We start from the raw sequence: 16,452 nt of genomic DNA, 5'->3' as shown, positions 1-16,452 counted from the left end.
GTGAGGGCATCCTTCGGAGACATGGAATGTATTTACTACTTGTATCAGAAAGACAGTGGAAGTAACAGACCCACCAAGGGACATTTGTGAGCTTGGCTCCAGAACCAGAAAGCTCTCCTTAGCAGCCGTCAGGAGACTGTCACTTTAGTACAAACAAAAACTACACAAATACATCATGGTCAACGAGTCGTCTGAGCACACGTGTTTATAAGGACTTTTATTTCTATTAAATAACAATATATAATTGGATATAACACATATAGCTATATCACAGATGTTTAAGACCTGGATTTAAGAATTAATGATGCCAAACTACTTGCATAATTATATGTCTAAGAATTAAACATTAATATCCAGCTAATATGCAGTAACTTAACAAATACACAAAACAATGAGGCCCCGTTAGTCTCTGAAGCATTCCCATGGGAAGCAGGAAAGTCTGTGAAGTTCTGCATGTAATTCCATGACACAGATGTGCTGCTCATCAGGAGATAAATATGTGTTTGCTAATGTGTTGAAAGGCATCTGGGGGAAAAGGAACTTCTATCTATCTATCTATCTATCTATCTATCTATCTATCTATCTATCTATCTATTACATGTAAGTGGGGAAAAGGAACTTTTATTTATTTATTTATTTATTTATTTATTTATTTATTTCATGTAAGTACACTATAGCTGTCTTCAGACACTCCAGAAGAGGGCGCCAGATCTCATTACGGATGGTTGTGAGCCACCATGTGGTTGCTGAGAATTGAATTCAGGACCTCTGGAAGAGCAGTCAGTGCTCTTAACCACTTAGCCATCTCTCCAGCCCCGGAAAGGAACTTCTTAATACAATTATAAAACCCACATTCCTTGTCCAGGATAATGTTGTTTGTTTGTTTTTTTTTTTTAAATACACAAATAGGCTTTTAAAAACCCACCTTGCTAGAAACTTAAACTCCTGTCACAGGAAAAGACAGCTATGCCCTATTTGTGGTAATATGATCTACCTTACAAAATTTATCTTTTGTTCTAATCCAAGATCAGTTTTGTACAGTGTAAGTCATTTTATTATATACTGTTTTGACCTGTCCAGCAGATCCAATTATTCGAGGGTCTCGAGGGGACCTTCTCCTAAGAACCAAATGGGAGGAGGGAGAGACAGACACCAAGTACAGGAACGACACGGCAGAAGCAGTCTGAGTAGCATCAAGGTGTCACTGTATTCAGCAAGGCTCAAGGCTTAAATGCACAAGCAGAAGGGGAAGTACTTCTCAGCAGGAGGGGTGGGGCAGTGGAAATTTTTCTTTTGGCAGCTACATGGGGAAGCAGGAACTTGGTGGTATCAGGGTGTGGTCAGGACATCTGGTGCTGACTTACGGCTGGAACATTCTGTGGTTGTTCTCGGAACGGTGTGTTGGTGGCCCACTTTTGACTCCCTTTTCTTCTCAGGGGGAGAGGCCCAATTTGGAGATCAAGACAATAGAGTTGTCTTAATAGCTCCCAACACTGTTTTAGTTAGTTGAAAATTTACTTTCTCTATCTCTGTCTATCTATCTATCTATCTATCTATCTATCTATCTATCTATCTATCTCTTGTTCTCCTTCTGTCTCTCTTAAGACACAATACTGACACTGTGTGGGAGTGTCCAAACACTGAAGAAAATAAATTCACGTAGGCCTTCACCTGGGCTGTTGAAGCAGTCACACAGTCAGAGAAGGCACCATCTGGTCAGTAGCAGACAAGCACTGGCCATGTCATGAGTTGAACTCTGAAAACTTAATGCTGTTGATATTCTAGCAGTCTCTTGGCTGCTGATCTCATTGCAAATTATTCAATTCTAATGAATTTTGTATATATTGTCTTTGGCTTTTATTCTTAGTGAAGTCCTTAAGGGCCTTTTAAATATCACATTGACAGAGTTTAGTTTATCTTGAGAAAAAAACAAAACAAAACAAACAAACAAACAAACAAACAAAAAAAGAGGTGCACATGGCCATCCTATCATTGAGTATGATCCTTTTCTTTGGCAGGAAGTTTTTTTTTTTTTTCTTTCACCATAACCTTTAATATCAAAACCAGGAAGGTTACAGCACACTTGTAGTGTGCCGTGAAGATGGATGGGAATGTTCACTGCCTGCTGAAATGATAAAGGTTTCACAAGGAAATGAAGGGTGATGCTAGAAGTCCTACAGAAAAATCTAGCCCTCTGTGGTAGATAAAGAGGAGGGAAAGGAACAGGGGAGGCAGGGAGAGAGGGGTTCAGGGGAGGGGAGGAGAGGGACAGGTGTGTCAGTGCTGGGATAGTTTCTTGTTGGCATTTAACAAAGCAAAACCCTGGGGAAACAAGTGAATGAAAAGGCGTGGTGGCGCACGCCTTTAATCCCAGCACTCGGGAGGCAGAGGCAGGCGGATTTCTGAGTTCGAGGCCAGCCTGGTCTACAGAGTGAGTTCCAGGACAGCCAGAGCTATACAGAGAAACCCTGTCTTGAAAAACCAAAAACCAAAAAACAAAAAACAAACAAAAAAAAAAGAAATTAAGTGCACTGCTACGCACACTCCAGTGAAGTCTGCTTGGCAGGCCGAGAAGCCTGGAAGTGAAAGTATAACGTAAAAACAAAATTCTAGGCCTTTAGGCCCAGGCTTGAGAATGTGACCTCTGTGACTTAATGCTCCAAGGTATGCTAATCATAAAACAGATAGCGACATTCCTCCACCCACCCGCTTCCTGGGTTCAGGGAGTGTTTGTTTAAAGAAAGTCACCCTGACCAATGCCGGAACCCGTTATGCAAATGTGCTATTGTTAGGGGCTCTTAAAAACTGTCTTGAGAGATAACCGGAACAATTACCAGGTATTCCTTGTGACTCTTGTGACTTTGCATTTCCTTGAGACTCTTAACTGGTATCTTTGGTATTTTCCAACAATGCCCTCCCCACTTCCTTGAGTTGTGGTTTCTTCCTTTAAATACCCCCTTACCCAGCTACTTGGGGTGCCACGGTCCTCTACCCCTGCGTGGTGTATGACCGTGGGCCCGAGAGTGCTCTTGAATAAAAATCCTCTTGCAGTTTGCAGCAAGACCGTTTCTTGTGAGTGATTTGGGGTGTTGCCTCTCCTGAGTCAGAATGTGGGGGAGTCCTCACATTGTGGGTCTTTCAGAAGCACTCACAAGGCAGGGAGTTTCAAGGAAACTCAACCTCCTGGAACCAGGCATTCTCATAACACGTATACTCATACCCTATCCCCGAGTTAGTCTGGTGTATGGATCCTTATAAGTGCCTTTTAAGATTGAATTCTGACATAGGTAAGCCTCCACCAGTGTTCCAACATCCTAGAAAAAGCTTGAAGCCGATGAGCTTGGAATTCAGTAGGAATTCAGTGAGAATGTTACCTATTCAGTAACATTCAAATTTACTTCTAGTAGAGATGGTGAAAATAATTAGGCATTGCAAAGAATGGAGCTAGAATAGCTCAGGGCTAGTCTGCAGAGTGATTACTTAGGGCAAGAGCCAGTCTCACCCAAACAAGGGAATATACAATGGCCTAGCTAATAGGTAGGTTTACCATGAAAGAGTTATGGAATCCCACTGAGACAGGGATCTTCGCCACAGCCAGGTATAACAGGCTACATTGCATGTTAGAAGCGAGTTGGTGAATTCTTTTGACAAATGGAGATTCTCCACAGATACTTAAAAGAACAGCCAAGTTACACTCATACAAGAATTTATCAAGGCCTAGGAAATAGGGGGGGTTGTGGTATTGCATTATTCATGAGAAGGTCTGCTAGAGCAGAACCCCCTGGTGCTAGCTTTCACATGGCTCAAAAGAGTAGCACAAATTGTGACTAGGGTGTGAAATCCTTACTTGTCATTAGCTGATCCTAAGCAGAGCTGTTTTACTTTACTGTAAATATTACCTGGTTCCTATAAGTTCTTTTGAAGTCATTCCTTTGTTTTGTGTCAGGTAACTTCAATGTACTTTGCCTGCTGTGACACCCTACCCCTTTGTTTTCTGTATTATATAAGACTGGTGTTCACTTTGTGACAATACATTCAGATTCTACACAATCTCTCCTGTGATTCTTCTGTCATTCATTCTCCGACTCCTTATCCATCTGCAACCAGAGACCTGTTCTGTGCAGACAGGGACCAAAAGGGTCTGCGGCAGTGCACTCCATGACAGGAAGAACGGAGAGAGCTCAGCTCTTCAGCAAACAAGAGATTCACAACAGGCAGCGTCATTTCACCAACTTTTGTTAGGGGATCAATTCTTTTGCTCTCTGACTCCTTTATGGTCTTTTGGTGGTAAAGGAAGGAAAAGATCTCCTACTTTAAATGTCTTATCAAAGTGGAAGTAGCCACTCAACACCAGGTTGTCTGTGAACTGATACCCCTGTCTTGAAATGTCTGCCATTACTATGCAGTATTAGGATCAATTCTAGGAAAATGACTCAAGGAAATAAATTAACCTTTAAACAAATACCCACAATGGGTTTTCACAAATGACCTTTGTGTTAATCTTGAAAATCACCTGTGTTATTTCCACGTGAACTATGCAAGTAGCACATTGTCTATCCAGAGTCGAGATTATTTTTTTATATGTGTGCAAGCATTTGTGAGTATTGTAATAGCGGTAGTCACAGTTTTCTTCCAAATTACACATAGATGAGTGCTGGTAAGGTATTGTGCCCCATTCGTTTGTAGTAGCCTGGTGAGAACTCTTGTGTTCTTTACCTCCTGGATGCTGTCAGGATTAGAAAGAGGAAGGAATGTGAAAAGATGCTCCAGTGGTCTCTTTCTAGGTCACACAGTTCGAAGGATTTCCCATCTGTAAAGCGACAAACCTTCTCTCTCTTTTCCCTATCAAATGGCTGAACTGGTTTCCATACCAACATTAAGTACATATTCTCAAAATAAATGTTCAAACTCTTTAAAGTCAAACTATGGTTGTCCCTAGGGACACTGCAGATGTGGCTTCTGTGCCACATGTATGCCAGTAGGAAGCAGAGAAGAGGGTGGGAGAGTTGGTTCTGGGATCACGGTAGCAGGAGAGCTGGCCCTGCCCCTCAGTGTTATAGAGAGCAGGCTCTGCACCTATTCTGGGCAGCACAGTAGAGCTGGCCCTAGATGTGGGCGTTGTAGGTGAGTTGGTCCTGAGTCTGGAGAGCGTGAGAGCTGGAGGGCTGACCAGCTTAAATACCTCTCAGGTCCAGATCGGGGGCATGAATGAATTGGCCGTTCCCAACATCTACCCCATCCATGAACTGCTGGAGTACATTAAGGACCTGGTCCTACGGATCCAAACCTACAGGATCTCCATGATTCAGAGCAACAACAGGATATCCAAGAGGAGTCCCAGTGAGGGTCCAATACTGATAGTGTAGCAGAAGCCAGAGGCCTTGTGCCAGTGAAAGGAGTCCTTGCAGTGCCCATTTGCAAGCAAGGAAATGTAAACAAAAGGGTAGACCAGGAGACACACTGACAGCTTCCACGAGGAGAATTTTTTTCCTCTGTTGGAGGTTGCAAGGATGGAGGATGGGTACGAGAGGAGGGGGAGACTGGGGAATATGTTGTTCATGAAGAACAAATAAATGTGTTTTTTTTTAATGCAAACTATGATTCTGCATTTAATCCCCAGATTGTCACTTCCATAATCCCCCTCCCAGAAACAGTTGGACTCCCAGCACGGAAGTGTGAGAAAACGTTCACTGTTTGATTTGGTCTTGAGAGAGTCTCTCTATTACTCTGGCTGACCTGAAATCCACTCTGCAGACCCACCTGCCTCTGCCTCCCCAGTCCTGGCATTAAGGTTAAGGGCATGCATCATCACAGCCAGCCATATTCATATTAAATTTTATTTTAATGTTATTTTTGAGACAGTAGCTGTCCACACACCCTGGCTATCCTGGAATTCACAATGGAGACCTGGCTGGCCTTAAACTCATAAAGATCCCTTTGCTTCTGCCTCCTGAGTGCTGAGATTGAAGGTGTGAGTCACCATGCCTGCCTTTACGTGGGTTTAAATGTTAACTTTGAAACTGTCGTGCTGGGAAAGAGTTTATAGTAAGGTGGCTTCCTTGATTCTGAGCATACAGAGTCCTTACAAATGCCAGGCTGTGGGGGCAGGGAGGGGGGAGGGCAGCAGACGTCATATTAGGCTTGCTTTGAGGTTAAAAAAAAAAGAGTGGAATCTAATGCTAATGTTCTAAGAAATTTCATTGTGGGACACAGATAGATACACACATGGCCCTGTTTGCTTGTCTAGAAGAGGCTCTGTTCACCTCCCTCCAAAGACAGTCTTACTTGATTATCAGCTGCCTGAGGGCAGGGTGAGTGGCCTGGTGTCTAGCCGTTAGTCAGAATGGATGATTAAGAGGACAGTGCTGGTGGGGGCTGTGACCCTCCCTATGTGGGAGACTGAGGCAGGAAGACTGAAAGTTCAAGGCCAGTCAGAGCAAAAGAGCAAGTTCACAGCCAGTCTGGGCTAAACAGTATCAAGCCAAAACCTTAAGAAAGGGTTGTACTGCCTGGCGTGGTGGTGCACACCTTTAATCCCAGCACTCGGGAGGCAGAGGCAGGCGGATTTCTGAGTTCGAGGCCAGCCTGGTCTACAAAGTGAGTTCCAGGACAGCCAGGTCTATACAGAGAAACCCTGTCTTGAAAAACCAAAAAAAAAAAAAAAAAAAAAAAGAAAGGGTTGTACTGTAGATCCTGTAGATCCGAGGTAGTGCCACCCACCGTGTATGTGTGAGTCGTAGGTACCATCCCCAGTACTGAACACTGTATTGTGTATATTTTCCTGTGAAGCCATTGCTCCAGTCCTGTTATTCATGGGTTTTAATGTTTTGTTGCTTGTATGCTTAGGAGGGCCACTGTTGGTAACATTTATTTTGGCTTTTAATATCAACCAAATGTTGGTCTTTATCAGGAGGTTTGGAGGAAGTCAAGAACTGTAGTTGACTGCCTATTTTCTATGGGAAATTACTTCGAGTATTTGTTCTCAAAATATCATAATATTAAAAAAAACCAAAATACTGAAAACAAAAGACTTACTTTATTTAAAAAACATTTTTTTTCTTATTGAAAAGACTTTTAAAATGATTACTGTATTTTAAGCCACATATTTAGTAAATAGATACTTTTAAAATTATGAAAAAAAATACCAGTAAGAGGAGGAAGAAGAAATGGGAGAGAGAGAGAAAGAATACTGACATTTCCTATTGCAGGAGGGTAGGCTTATTTTTGTACTTAATATACTATCTAACTTATAGACAATAGCTTCAATAGAACAATGCACAGCCGAGTGAGGTTTGGTATAGACGCATCCTGGCCACAGTATATGATAATGTGCCATTCGTTGCTACATTCACTTCCTGAGCTGAAGGCCACAGGGCAGTCAGGCTTGGAAGTGCTCAACCACTAGAAACAGCAAGCCAGTTGAGAACAATTGCTCTATCTTCAGAAGATGAACTGAAAGCTAAGCAGTGAAAGTCCCTACACTGTTGGCAACATGGTCATTCCCAAATTCTGAGGTAGCCAAACGTGGAGCTAAGGGTCTGCTGGAGGTAAAACAAAGAAAGGATGATAATGAACCACTCCATCTGATAAATGGACCCCTGGGCTGACAAAGCTTTCTGCCCCTGTGAGTCCCCTGGGGGACACGTGTGCTATAGATAGGACTTGCTAAGCTCCCCAACAGAAGGGTGCTACAGTCTTTCTCATCTCTTGAAAGACACTGGATGGAGAGGGAAGCAGGCAACAGACATATCTCCTTCAGGACCAGTGCAGCTTCCCTTTCTCAGTCAAGAGATGGTTGGTACTCACAGGCACCCACTGATAGACAGGCTGGCACTCACAGGCTGATATACAGGTTGATACGCACTGACATACAGGAATGACCTGAGATGTTTGCTTCTGAGTATCTCCATTCTACCAGGATGGTTCAGCTTGGCCAGGGTGTGGCTGAAGCGTGAGGGGCTTCATGCAGCCTTTGAGGGCTAGGTGAAGGCATTCATTTTGGTATAAATGTATTCACTGGGTTTTAGGAAATGGCCTAAAACACTTCACTCTGCTGAAGTGTTCCTAAACAGAATTTCTAACATACTCTTCTGAAGAGGCTTTTACACAGTGAATGATCAAAGTGACAGAACACAGACAAGGTCCCAGAGGGCAACCTCATAGCACCGGCTTGCTGAACTGGGGGAGGCCAGACAGAGATGTTCTCTTCCTGGATCACTGAAGAGAGTGATTGACAGCCATGGCCACCTCCAAGACAATTTCTGGAGTGACATGTCTAGAGAGATTCCCATTATTTAGAGCAGATCTTAGCCTAATACAATTTCCTGTGGCTGATATAAGCTCCAGATGGTGTCGTGCGGCCGTTCCTCTAAGACTAATCTCATTTGCCATCACTGTTCTAGAAAGCACGCCCAAGAGGCATTCTGGTTGTCCAAAGCATGTTAATAAATACCACTCTCACCCTTCACCATTGGTAAAGCTGTTTCTCACTCTGCATGGGTTCAATACTGTAAACATCTAGGCTCAGTTCTTGAGAACCTTGTCCTGTGGCAAATCTAACTCTACGGTGCCTCTGCCGGCACGTCTACAACTCTCTTGCTTCACACCAAGGCTGGGTTATCAGTGAGGCCGATTAATGATAGCCTGGCTGCAAATATATCCCGAAGACATTAGTCTCTTAAATAATCCGTTTCCAGAATTAATATATTCTTTGGTTTAAGTGAATGTTAAATAAGCAAGTGAGACAAAGGAGGTCTGAGGGAAATGAGAAGCAATTCAGATCCAAACAAATTTTCCTTTTTTTTCTAGTCATTCCTTCTATGTTTTCCCAACAATAAGAGGTGGGTAGATTCGTGGGTAGAGCTAGCCCTGGTCATGACTTCATGTTGTCTTCACGGATTAGACAACTTGTCATTTCTGAGTGTGTGTCACGCGTCGGGCCTACCAATTCAAACAGTCCAGTTAAACAAAGAATAAACAAAGATAACAGCACCTTCAAATTTCACGCTAACAAAATAGAGTGATAGCTAGCTCCTCTCAGACTTCCCAGAGCGTCCTTGAGCACCTTTGAGCACCTCGGAGCTGGTTCATCTTACCCGCTGTCTAATACAAGAAGCACCTCCCCTGCCCGCCCACCAAGGCTCTAAGCATCCTGGATGCCTTCTGGGCAGCAGGAAAGATGTGGCCTGAATTTGTCCTTTGATGCATGTACGGCGCAATAGAGTTCAAATCAAAATCTTTTAATACAGTCAGGAGCTCTTAGCACCTTTGTCACAGAAAGTTCTCAGTTCTCTGCTGCTGCTCCCAAGCAGTCGGGGGTCCTGCCCCGTCTTCTGAGGCACACGGAAGAGAAGGTCATCACACCTCCGAGCTGTCGTTGTAGTGGCTCTGCGGGGACATCATGGGCTCAGTGCTTCCAGAGCCCTTTGGAGTATCCTTGCCCTTGATGCTCCGGTTCCTGCACATGACGGCGGCAGCCACAGCCAGGCAGACTGTGAGCAAGCCCACGGTGAGGCCTCCCAGGACAGTGACAAGGCTCACTTCAGAGCTGGGACTATTGAGCTCCCAGGGCAGGATGCCGTCAGGAGGAATTCTTCCGTGGGGGACCTGCCTCTTGCCATGGCGGTTCAGGGAGATATGTTGGATATTTGTTCCCCGGTTGTTCTCAGCACCGATTTCCCCTGCGAGGGAGGGCGTGCTCCTGACTGCTCTCTTCTTCCAGCTCTTGGTGGTTGCCTGGGGTGGTCCATGATGCACCACTGAGTGATACTGGTACTCCAGGCTCCTCTTGCCAATGCCTCGATGGGTGTTGTCCTTAGACTTTACCGTATAGATTGTGTGTATGTACCACTCTCGGCCCAAGGCAACCTAGGAAACAGAACCCCAGGTTTAGGAAGTTAAATTCAGTGTGCACCCAACTCGAGATTATCTGCAGAAGAAATCTGTGACAGAGGTCATGATAAACGACCATTTTGTCTGTGAATTAATCTACATCACACTCTTATGTGACAGGTTTGTATAAAGCCAACTCCATAATACACTCGGTGTAGCCCCCATACTCCATTTTATTTTTTGGTTTGGGGGCTCAATCTCAGGCTCTTATACATGCTAGGCAGGTGCTGTGTGGCATATGCCCTCAGAGCATCCCGTATCACTCTTAGGTGACCAGGTACTGTATTTGCAGTCACAGAGAACACTACAGTCCTTTTGCTCTCCCAGTCTATCTTACTAATTGAAAAAGTAAGTTGATGGGACCACACAGTTTGATGTTTTGCTCCGTCTCTTTTACCTGGTTAGTGCTAAAAGCAGAACCAGAGCTCAAACCCTCTGAGCCTTAGCCCATCTGCGTCATACTTATTTGCATGAAAGCCCACAGGGAATGGGAAGTCAGGTTTTTGTTTGTTTCTTTTGTGGGACAGAGTCTCACATATAGCCTTGAGGGGATCTGTGAGTGTTCATTGTGTAGACCTGGTTGACCAAGGAACTCATGGAGATCTGTTAGCCTCTTCCTCCTGAGTGCCGGGGGTGGGGGTGGGGGGGAAGGTACATGCCAACACACACACACACACACACACACACACACACACACACACACACACACACACACACACTGGCAAATCAGTTTGTAAGCTTTTCCAAAGCCTGGAAAAGGATTGGTCTTTTTATAATTTGGGGGGTGGTATTCAAGATTTGGTGAAGTGAGAAGTTCTGAGAGGCAGGGGGATTTCTGAGTTTGAGGCCAGCCTGGTCTACAAAGTGAGTTCCAGGACAGCCAGGGCTACACAGAGAAACCCTGTCTCGAAAAACAAAACAAAACAAAAAAAAAAACAACAACAAAAAAAAAGGATTCAGAGGAAGAAACAGGCTTCCTTCTGGCCCTTCGTTGGCGATGACTCAGTTGGTAAAGTGCTAATCTTGCAAGCATGAGAGCCTGAGTTTGAGCCCCAGAACCTAAGTGAAAAAGTTGGGCATGACGGCCCTCATTTGTAGTCCCAGGACTAGGAATATGGAAGTTATTGGACCCTTGGGGCTTCCTCCCTAGATAGCCAGGCCTTTCCATGAGTCCAGGGCAGTGAAAGGTTTGGCTCAAATAAAAGGTGGACAGTTCCTGAGACTAGAAGCCAAAGTGTCTCTGATCTCCACTTTCATGTGCACATATCTCTTTCTCTCCCCCTCCCCCCATACCCTCCATGCTCATTATTTCTTGAAGTTGAGTTAAAGATAACACATTCCCCCTGCATATATAAAATCCTGTTTGGGTAATTCTTGGTAAGAACCCTAAAGAAGGAGGGCGTGGTGGCACAAGCCTTTAATCCCAGCACTAGGGAGGCAGAGGGAGGCGGATTTCTGAGTTCGAGGCCAGCCTGGTCTACAAAGTGAGTTCCAGGACAGCCAGGGCTATTCAGAGAAACCCTGTCTTGAACCCCCCCCCCAAAAAAAAAGAACCCTAAAGAATACACTTGAGCGCCAGTGTATCACGACATAAGCACATTTCTCGACTGTGTAGCCTGTCCATCAAGCATGCTATAACTACCTATACCTTCTCTATACCTTCTCTATACCTTCTCTACATGTCTCTATACCTTCTGTTTCTGGGTCAGGATTTTTGGTCTTGGTTTATGTAATCTTCAAGAGTGGAGATTTATTTCCTGTTCAGGATTGCTTTTCTATCAATTCATATAAGACCTTACTCCAAAAAGATGTGCCATAAAAACACAGGAAGGGAGTGTTGAACAAGAGAAGTCAACTGCCCAACTGTCAGATATCTGTTGTAAGCTGAATAAGAATCTTTATTACACACTCTTAAAAAAAACAAAAACAAAAAACCAAAAAAAAAAAAAAAAATTGCCAAGCAGTGGTGGCACACACCTTTAATCCCAGCACTTGAGAGGCAGAGGCAGGCAGATCTCTGTGAGTTCAAGGCCAGCCTGGTCTACAGAGTGAGTTCCAGGACAGCCAGGGCTACACAGAGAAACGCTGCCTCAAAACAAACAAACAAAAAAACCCAAAAAACAAAACAAACAAACAAACAAACAAACCAAAACATGAATTTTTTGTTTTGTTTTTTTGTTTTTTGTTTTTTTGAGACAGGGTTTCTGTGTAGCCCTGGCTGTCTTGGAACTTACTCTGTAGACCAGGCTGGCCTCGAACTCAGAAATCCACCTGCCTCTGCCTCCCAAGTGCTGGACAAACCATGATCTTTTAATGTTTATTTTCTATGTATGGATATATTTTGACTGCGTGTATGTTTTTGTGGCACAGGCACGAGGAGGACCGAAGAGGGAATTGGATTGTCTGGAGCTGGGGTTAAAGATGGTTCTGAGCCACGGTAGGAATTGAATCTAGGTCTTTTGCAAGACCAGTCAGTGCTCCTAACCACTGGGCCACTCTCCAGCCTCCATTAAATAGTCTTCTAATAATCCATTAATAAGATAGGTAGAATTTGTATTGCATCAAACAGTCTCATCCTTCCCATTTACTATATGCATGCCTGCCTTATTTTCATGTTTTTCTGTGGTGTACCTGAGACAGAAGTGTTAAGCACTTACCTATAGTTACATAGCTCCTGTATGTCTAGACCTACCTGAAAGAGTGGTGTTGAGTCGACTTTAAAACCATCAGATCCAGGCTGATTCACTAAGAGAACAGCTTCAGGGTCATCCACTGCCAGTTTGGCGTTAAACAGGACATCTCCAAAGCTGGTGGCTTGTGTCTCTGGCTGAGCCTTATCCTTGAAGCAAGAAGGAAGATAATTATGTCTGTAGACAGTGCCAAGTTTGCAAGGACAGAAAGCTCTCCTGTATCTTTAGGCAAGTACGAAACATCATAAAATGTCACTATGTAATTTAAGTAAAATAATGATAATGTTTTAAAAAATAAGATAAGAAGGCTTATCCTTGACACTTGAGACAGTTCGTTGGGTCAAAACACTTACCACAATTTTGAATCTATGTAAGAGTGAAGGAGAATCAGCCAGGCAGCCATATTCCGCATTTGCTGGGCTGTACTTGGGCACATAGCCATCATCCCCCGTGCATAAGAACACCTTCTCAATGCTGCAGTAGAAGGAGTCACCGAGGTTCTGGACAGGATCCACCATGACACGGCCATAAATCACATCCCCTAAAACAGAGGCGGGAATGTAATTCTGTTATATGTGATGACACCACGAGCCATTCACGACAGCAACACTGATTGTTCCCTTTGCGTTCTAACCCGTCACTGAACACTGACACGCTCTGTGTTTGTCTCAGGATATGGACTACTCTTAGGGACTCAGACAAGGGTACCCCATTGACTGAGCACAGAGAACCAAAGCACTATGGAGCCACAGGAATGTCAAGGTCTGACTTATAATTTGATTTTATAGCATCCCTTTCCAGTTTACATGATTTGCTTAGTTGGTGAGATGTTGACGAATACAAACCAACACTAAAGAAGAAATTATCAGTAATATGCCTAATTGAATTCATTTGCTTTTGAAGGTGGGTTCAACTTAGCCCCTGGCATTGCACCTTATATCTGCACAGCTATGGCTGCAGCCCTTAGGTTGCACTATATATTTTGCTAGGAGCTGAGTATACAGCACCTATCAATGAGGCACATTTCCCTCCTATGAAGAACATCACAGACACAGGGACAACAGAACATCACACATACAAAGGACAACAGGAATTAGACACACAAGATAATAAGACATCCCAGATACACAGGGCCACAGAACATCTCAGACCCACAGGACCACAGAACATCCCAGACACACAGGACCATAGGACATCCCAGACCCACAGGACCACAGGATATCCCAGACCCACAGGACCACAGGACATCCCAGACACACAGGGCCACAGGACATCCCAGAGACACAGGACCACAGGACATCCCAGACACACAGGACCACAGAACATCACACACACACATGACCACAGAACATTCCAGACCCACAGGACCACAGAACATCATGGACACACAGGACCACAGGACATCCCAGACACACAGGACCACAGGACATCCCAGAGACACAGGACCACAGAACATCACGGACACACAGGACCGCAGGACATCCCAGAGACACAGGACCACAGAACATCATGGACACACAGGACCACAGGACATCTCAGACACACAGGACCACAGAACATCATGGACACAGGACAACAGAACCACTCTTTCACCTAATGAGTGTTACCTTCTGCAAAAGCAACGTCGCTTTCCTGCCCAAATCCCATGGACCCATCAGACAACCAGAGATTCTTCTTAGACAGCAGATACATGTGGGTGTTCAGGCTGAACTCAGTCGCCACGGGATCGCTGACCTAAACCAAAGGAGAAACATTTTCGGGTTTTTTTTTTTTTTGTATCTGTGGATCTGATGTATACAAGCGCACACACACTGCTCACAGGCACACCATCACTTCACACGGCCATCCAGAACCCTGCCTTCTTCAGTTTTCACTGTCCACCCAAAGTAACTTCTGGAGCTGCCGCTCTGATCATGCTTTTGAGAAACAAGACAGGTGCCATTAAATCACTTTTCCGTTTGAGTGGGAGTAACGAGCGTCACTTCTACCCATACCTAAGGTTGATTGTGGCTCACAGGAAAAGTGTTGATAAGTATTATATGGTCATCAGGATGCTAACAGTATAAGTTATTGGACTAAGGCTGGCATTCGACTTTTATAAATACAAATTAGGCCAGTAATGTATTAAGAGGTGAATTCTCATATTCCTTGAAGACTAAGAACAAGAGGCAGTGTAGACGTCTACAGAAAATCGTCACATCTCCAAACTAGCAAGAGAGAAAGCAAGATAAATAGTTCTCACAGGAACTGAGACTATGGTTCTTAGGCTGGAAACTAACAACAGATAGAGAGAGGAACCCTCTCCCCTTTGCTCTCCTTTGATTCCTTCCTGTATAACTTCCTTTTCTCTCAATATTTGAGAATTAAGGGACACCCATTTGTGAAGATGCATGCATTTTTTTTTAAAAAAAACCTTTTATTTTAATGTATAGGATTACTCTGTTTTCGTGCATAGCAGAAGAGGGAATCAGATCCCATTACAGATGGTTTTCAGCTATCAAGTTGTTGCTAGGAGTTGAGTTCAGGACCTCTGGAAGAGCAGCCAGTGCTCCTAACCATCTCTCCAGCCCCCAGGATGCATGTATCGATTAAAGAGAATCACGACGTTGAACAAAATGGATTCTATCCTGACAGTTCTGTGAGGTGTACCTGTTGGAATCGAATGTCAAGGTCAAAGGTGACAGGCTCTCTGGGGTTGCAGGTGACCGGCAGACGGTACTCCTGGTTGGATGGGGTGGTGCAGGGTACCAACTTTACTGTGTAGGTGCCCGAGTAGTCACGGACCTTTGAGGAGAGAGAAGGCATTTTCACTCTGAAATGTTCAGCATCATCTTATGGCAGCAGAGAAAGTCTTTGGTTGCACGTACCGCAAAGTCTGACACGAAACTCCACTGCTGGACTGGCTGATTATAGGTTGGTTCACTCCGTATAAGGCGGAGGGAAAATGTGAGGCCCGGATGGTCAGCTGACACAATCAGTGAGCTGGTAAAGGAAGCTGGAAGAACCCCAAGAGGCACAATGATCTACAGGTTACAACAGCGTAGTTCTCAAAGCACCAGATCACCTAGTAGTTAACTCTTTCTTACAAGTCTTCAACGGTGGTGCATTTATCCCCGTTTCAAAGATGAAAAAAGTCTGGGCAGATAGTCACTCTGGGACTTTCTCAAGATCACCCACATTGGCTGCGTGACTTTGGATTCTTAATTCACTATCTTTTCTGATCTCTGTAATTCAGCCAAAAGGTATGTGCTGAGGGCTCCACCCAGGGAGTCAGTTGCAGGGCAACCAGGGTAGAGTGAAGGCTGGACTAGCACATCAAAGCCATTTGGGCTGAACTTAAAATATTCCAGGAGCAAAGCCATTTAAGGAATGAACTCTTCTAATTAGATAGCCTGCAACCGGGCTAGTCACAGATCCAGTTCATTAGAGACATGGGCACTTAGAAGGAACTCCAAAGACCAGGAAATCCTCACTCCCCAGAATTCAGCATCTTAATGCAGTCATGGGATCCCTTTAGGTTCTGTGTTTCAGACAGCTTAATCTGCTTTAAAAAAGTTACAACAAGCCTTCTTTTCTTCTTGAACATTCAGCTCTGTCTTCTCCTTTCTGAGAGCTGGTGCCCAGAAAAGGACGGCGGTGAGGATAGCGAACTCTTCCCCTTGCTGCCCGACAAGGGCCATAGCAGAGAGCTAGGAAACCAACCAGGCAACATGGAAAATCAAAGGAAAAAATGAACTACTTCTAATGAAATAGCCTTTGTAACACAAACAAATACCAGTTTATTGACAGATGTCTTATTTAATATTCAAAGCACAGCCAGTTTCTGCCTATCCAGTCTCTACCAATTGCAGTTACCAAGGCTGAAACTTGA

The 16,452-nt window shown here is 44.3% G+C and overlaps 1 protein-coding gene and 1 pseudogene across 1 annotated transcript in view; one reads left to right on the top strand and one right to left on the bottom strand.

The window, feature by feature from the left end:
- Nucleotides 1-4,928: 4,928 nt before the first annotated feature.
- On the top strand, nt 4,929-5,053 carry LOC115030789 (small nucleolar RNA SNORA17; annotated as a pseudogene).
- A 2,052-nt stretch (nt 5,054-7,105) lies between these two features.
- Frem2 (FRAS1 related extracellular matrix 2) overlaps nt 7,106-16,452 on the bottom strand; it is a 158,565-nt gene continuing 149,218 nt past the window's right edge. Inside the window, exons 19-24 of the mRNA XM_021158004.3 lie at nt 15,449-15,576; nt 15,231-15,365; nt 14,189-14,315; nt 12,935-13,122; nt 12,584-12,730; nt 7,106-9,867 (exon numbers count right to left, since the gene is read on the bottom strand). Of these exons, the coding sequence (XP_021013663.1) occupies nt 9,358-9,867; nt 12,584-12,730; nt 12,935-13,122; nt 14,189-14,315; nt 15,231-15,365; nt 15,449-15,576 (1,235 nt within the window). The 3' untranslated portion in view covers nt 7,106-9,357. The remainder of the gene's footprint in view (nt 9,868-12,583; nt 12,731-12,934; nt 13,123-14,188; nt 14,316-15,230; nt 15,366-15,448; nt 15,577-16,452) is intronic.

Source organism: Mus caroli, unplaced genomic scaffold, assembly GCF_978045245.1.
Source record: "Mus caroli unplaced genomic scaffold, Mus_caroli_1 scaffold_3, whole genome shotgun sequence".
NCBI classification, from domain to species: domain Eukaryota; kingdom Metazoa; phylum Chordata; class Mammalia; order Rodentia; family Muridae; genus Mus; species Mus caroli.
The sequence above is the reverse complement of the archived record's forward strand: the minus strand, read 5'-3'. Positions and strand labels throughout refer to the sequence as shown.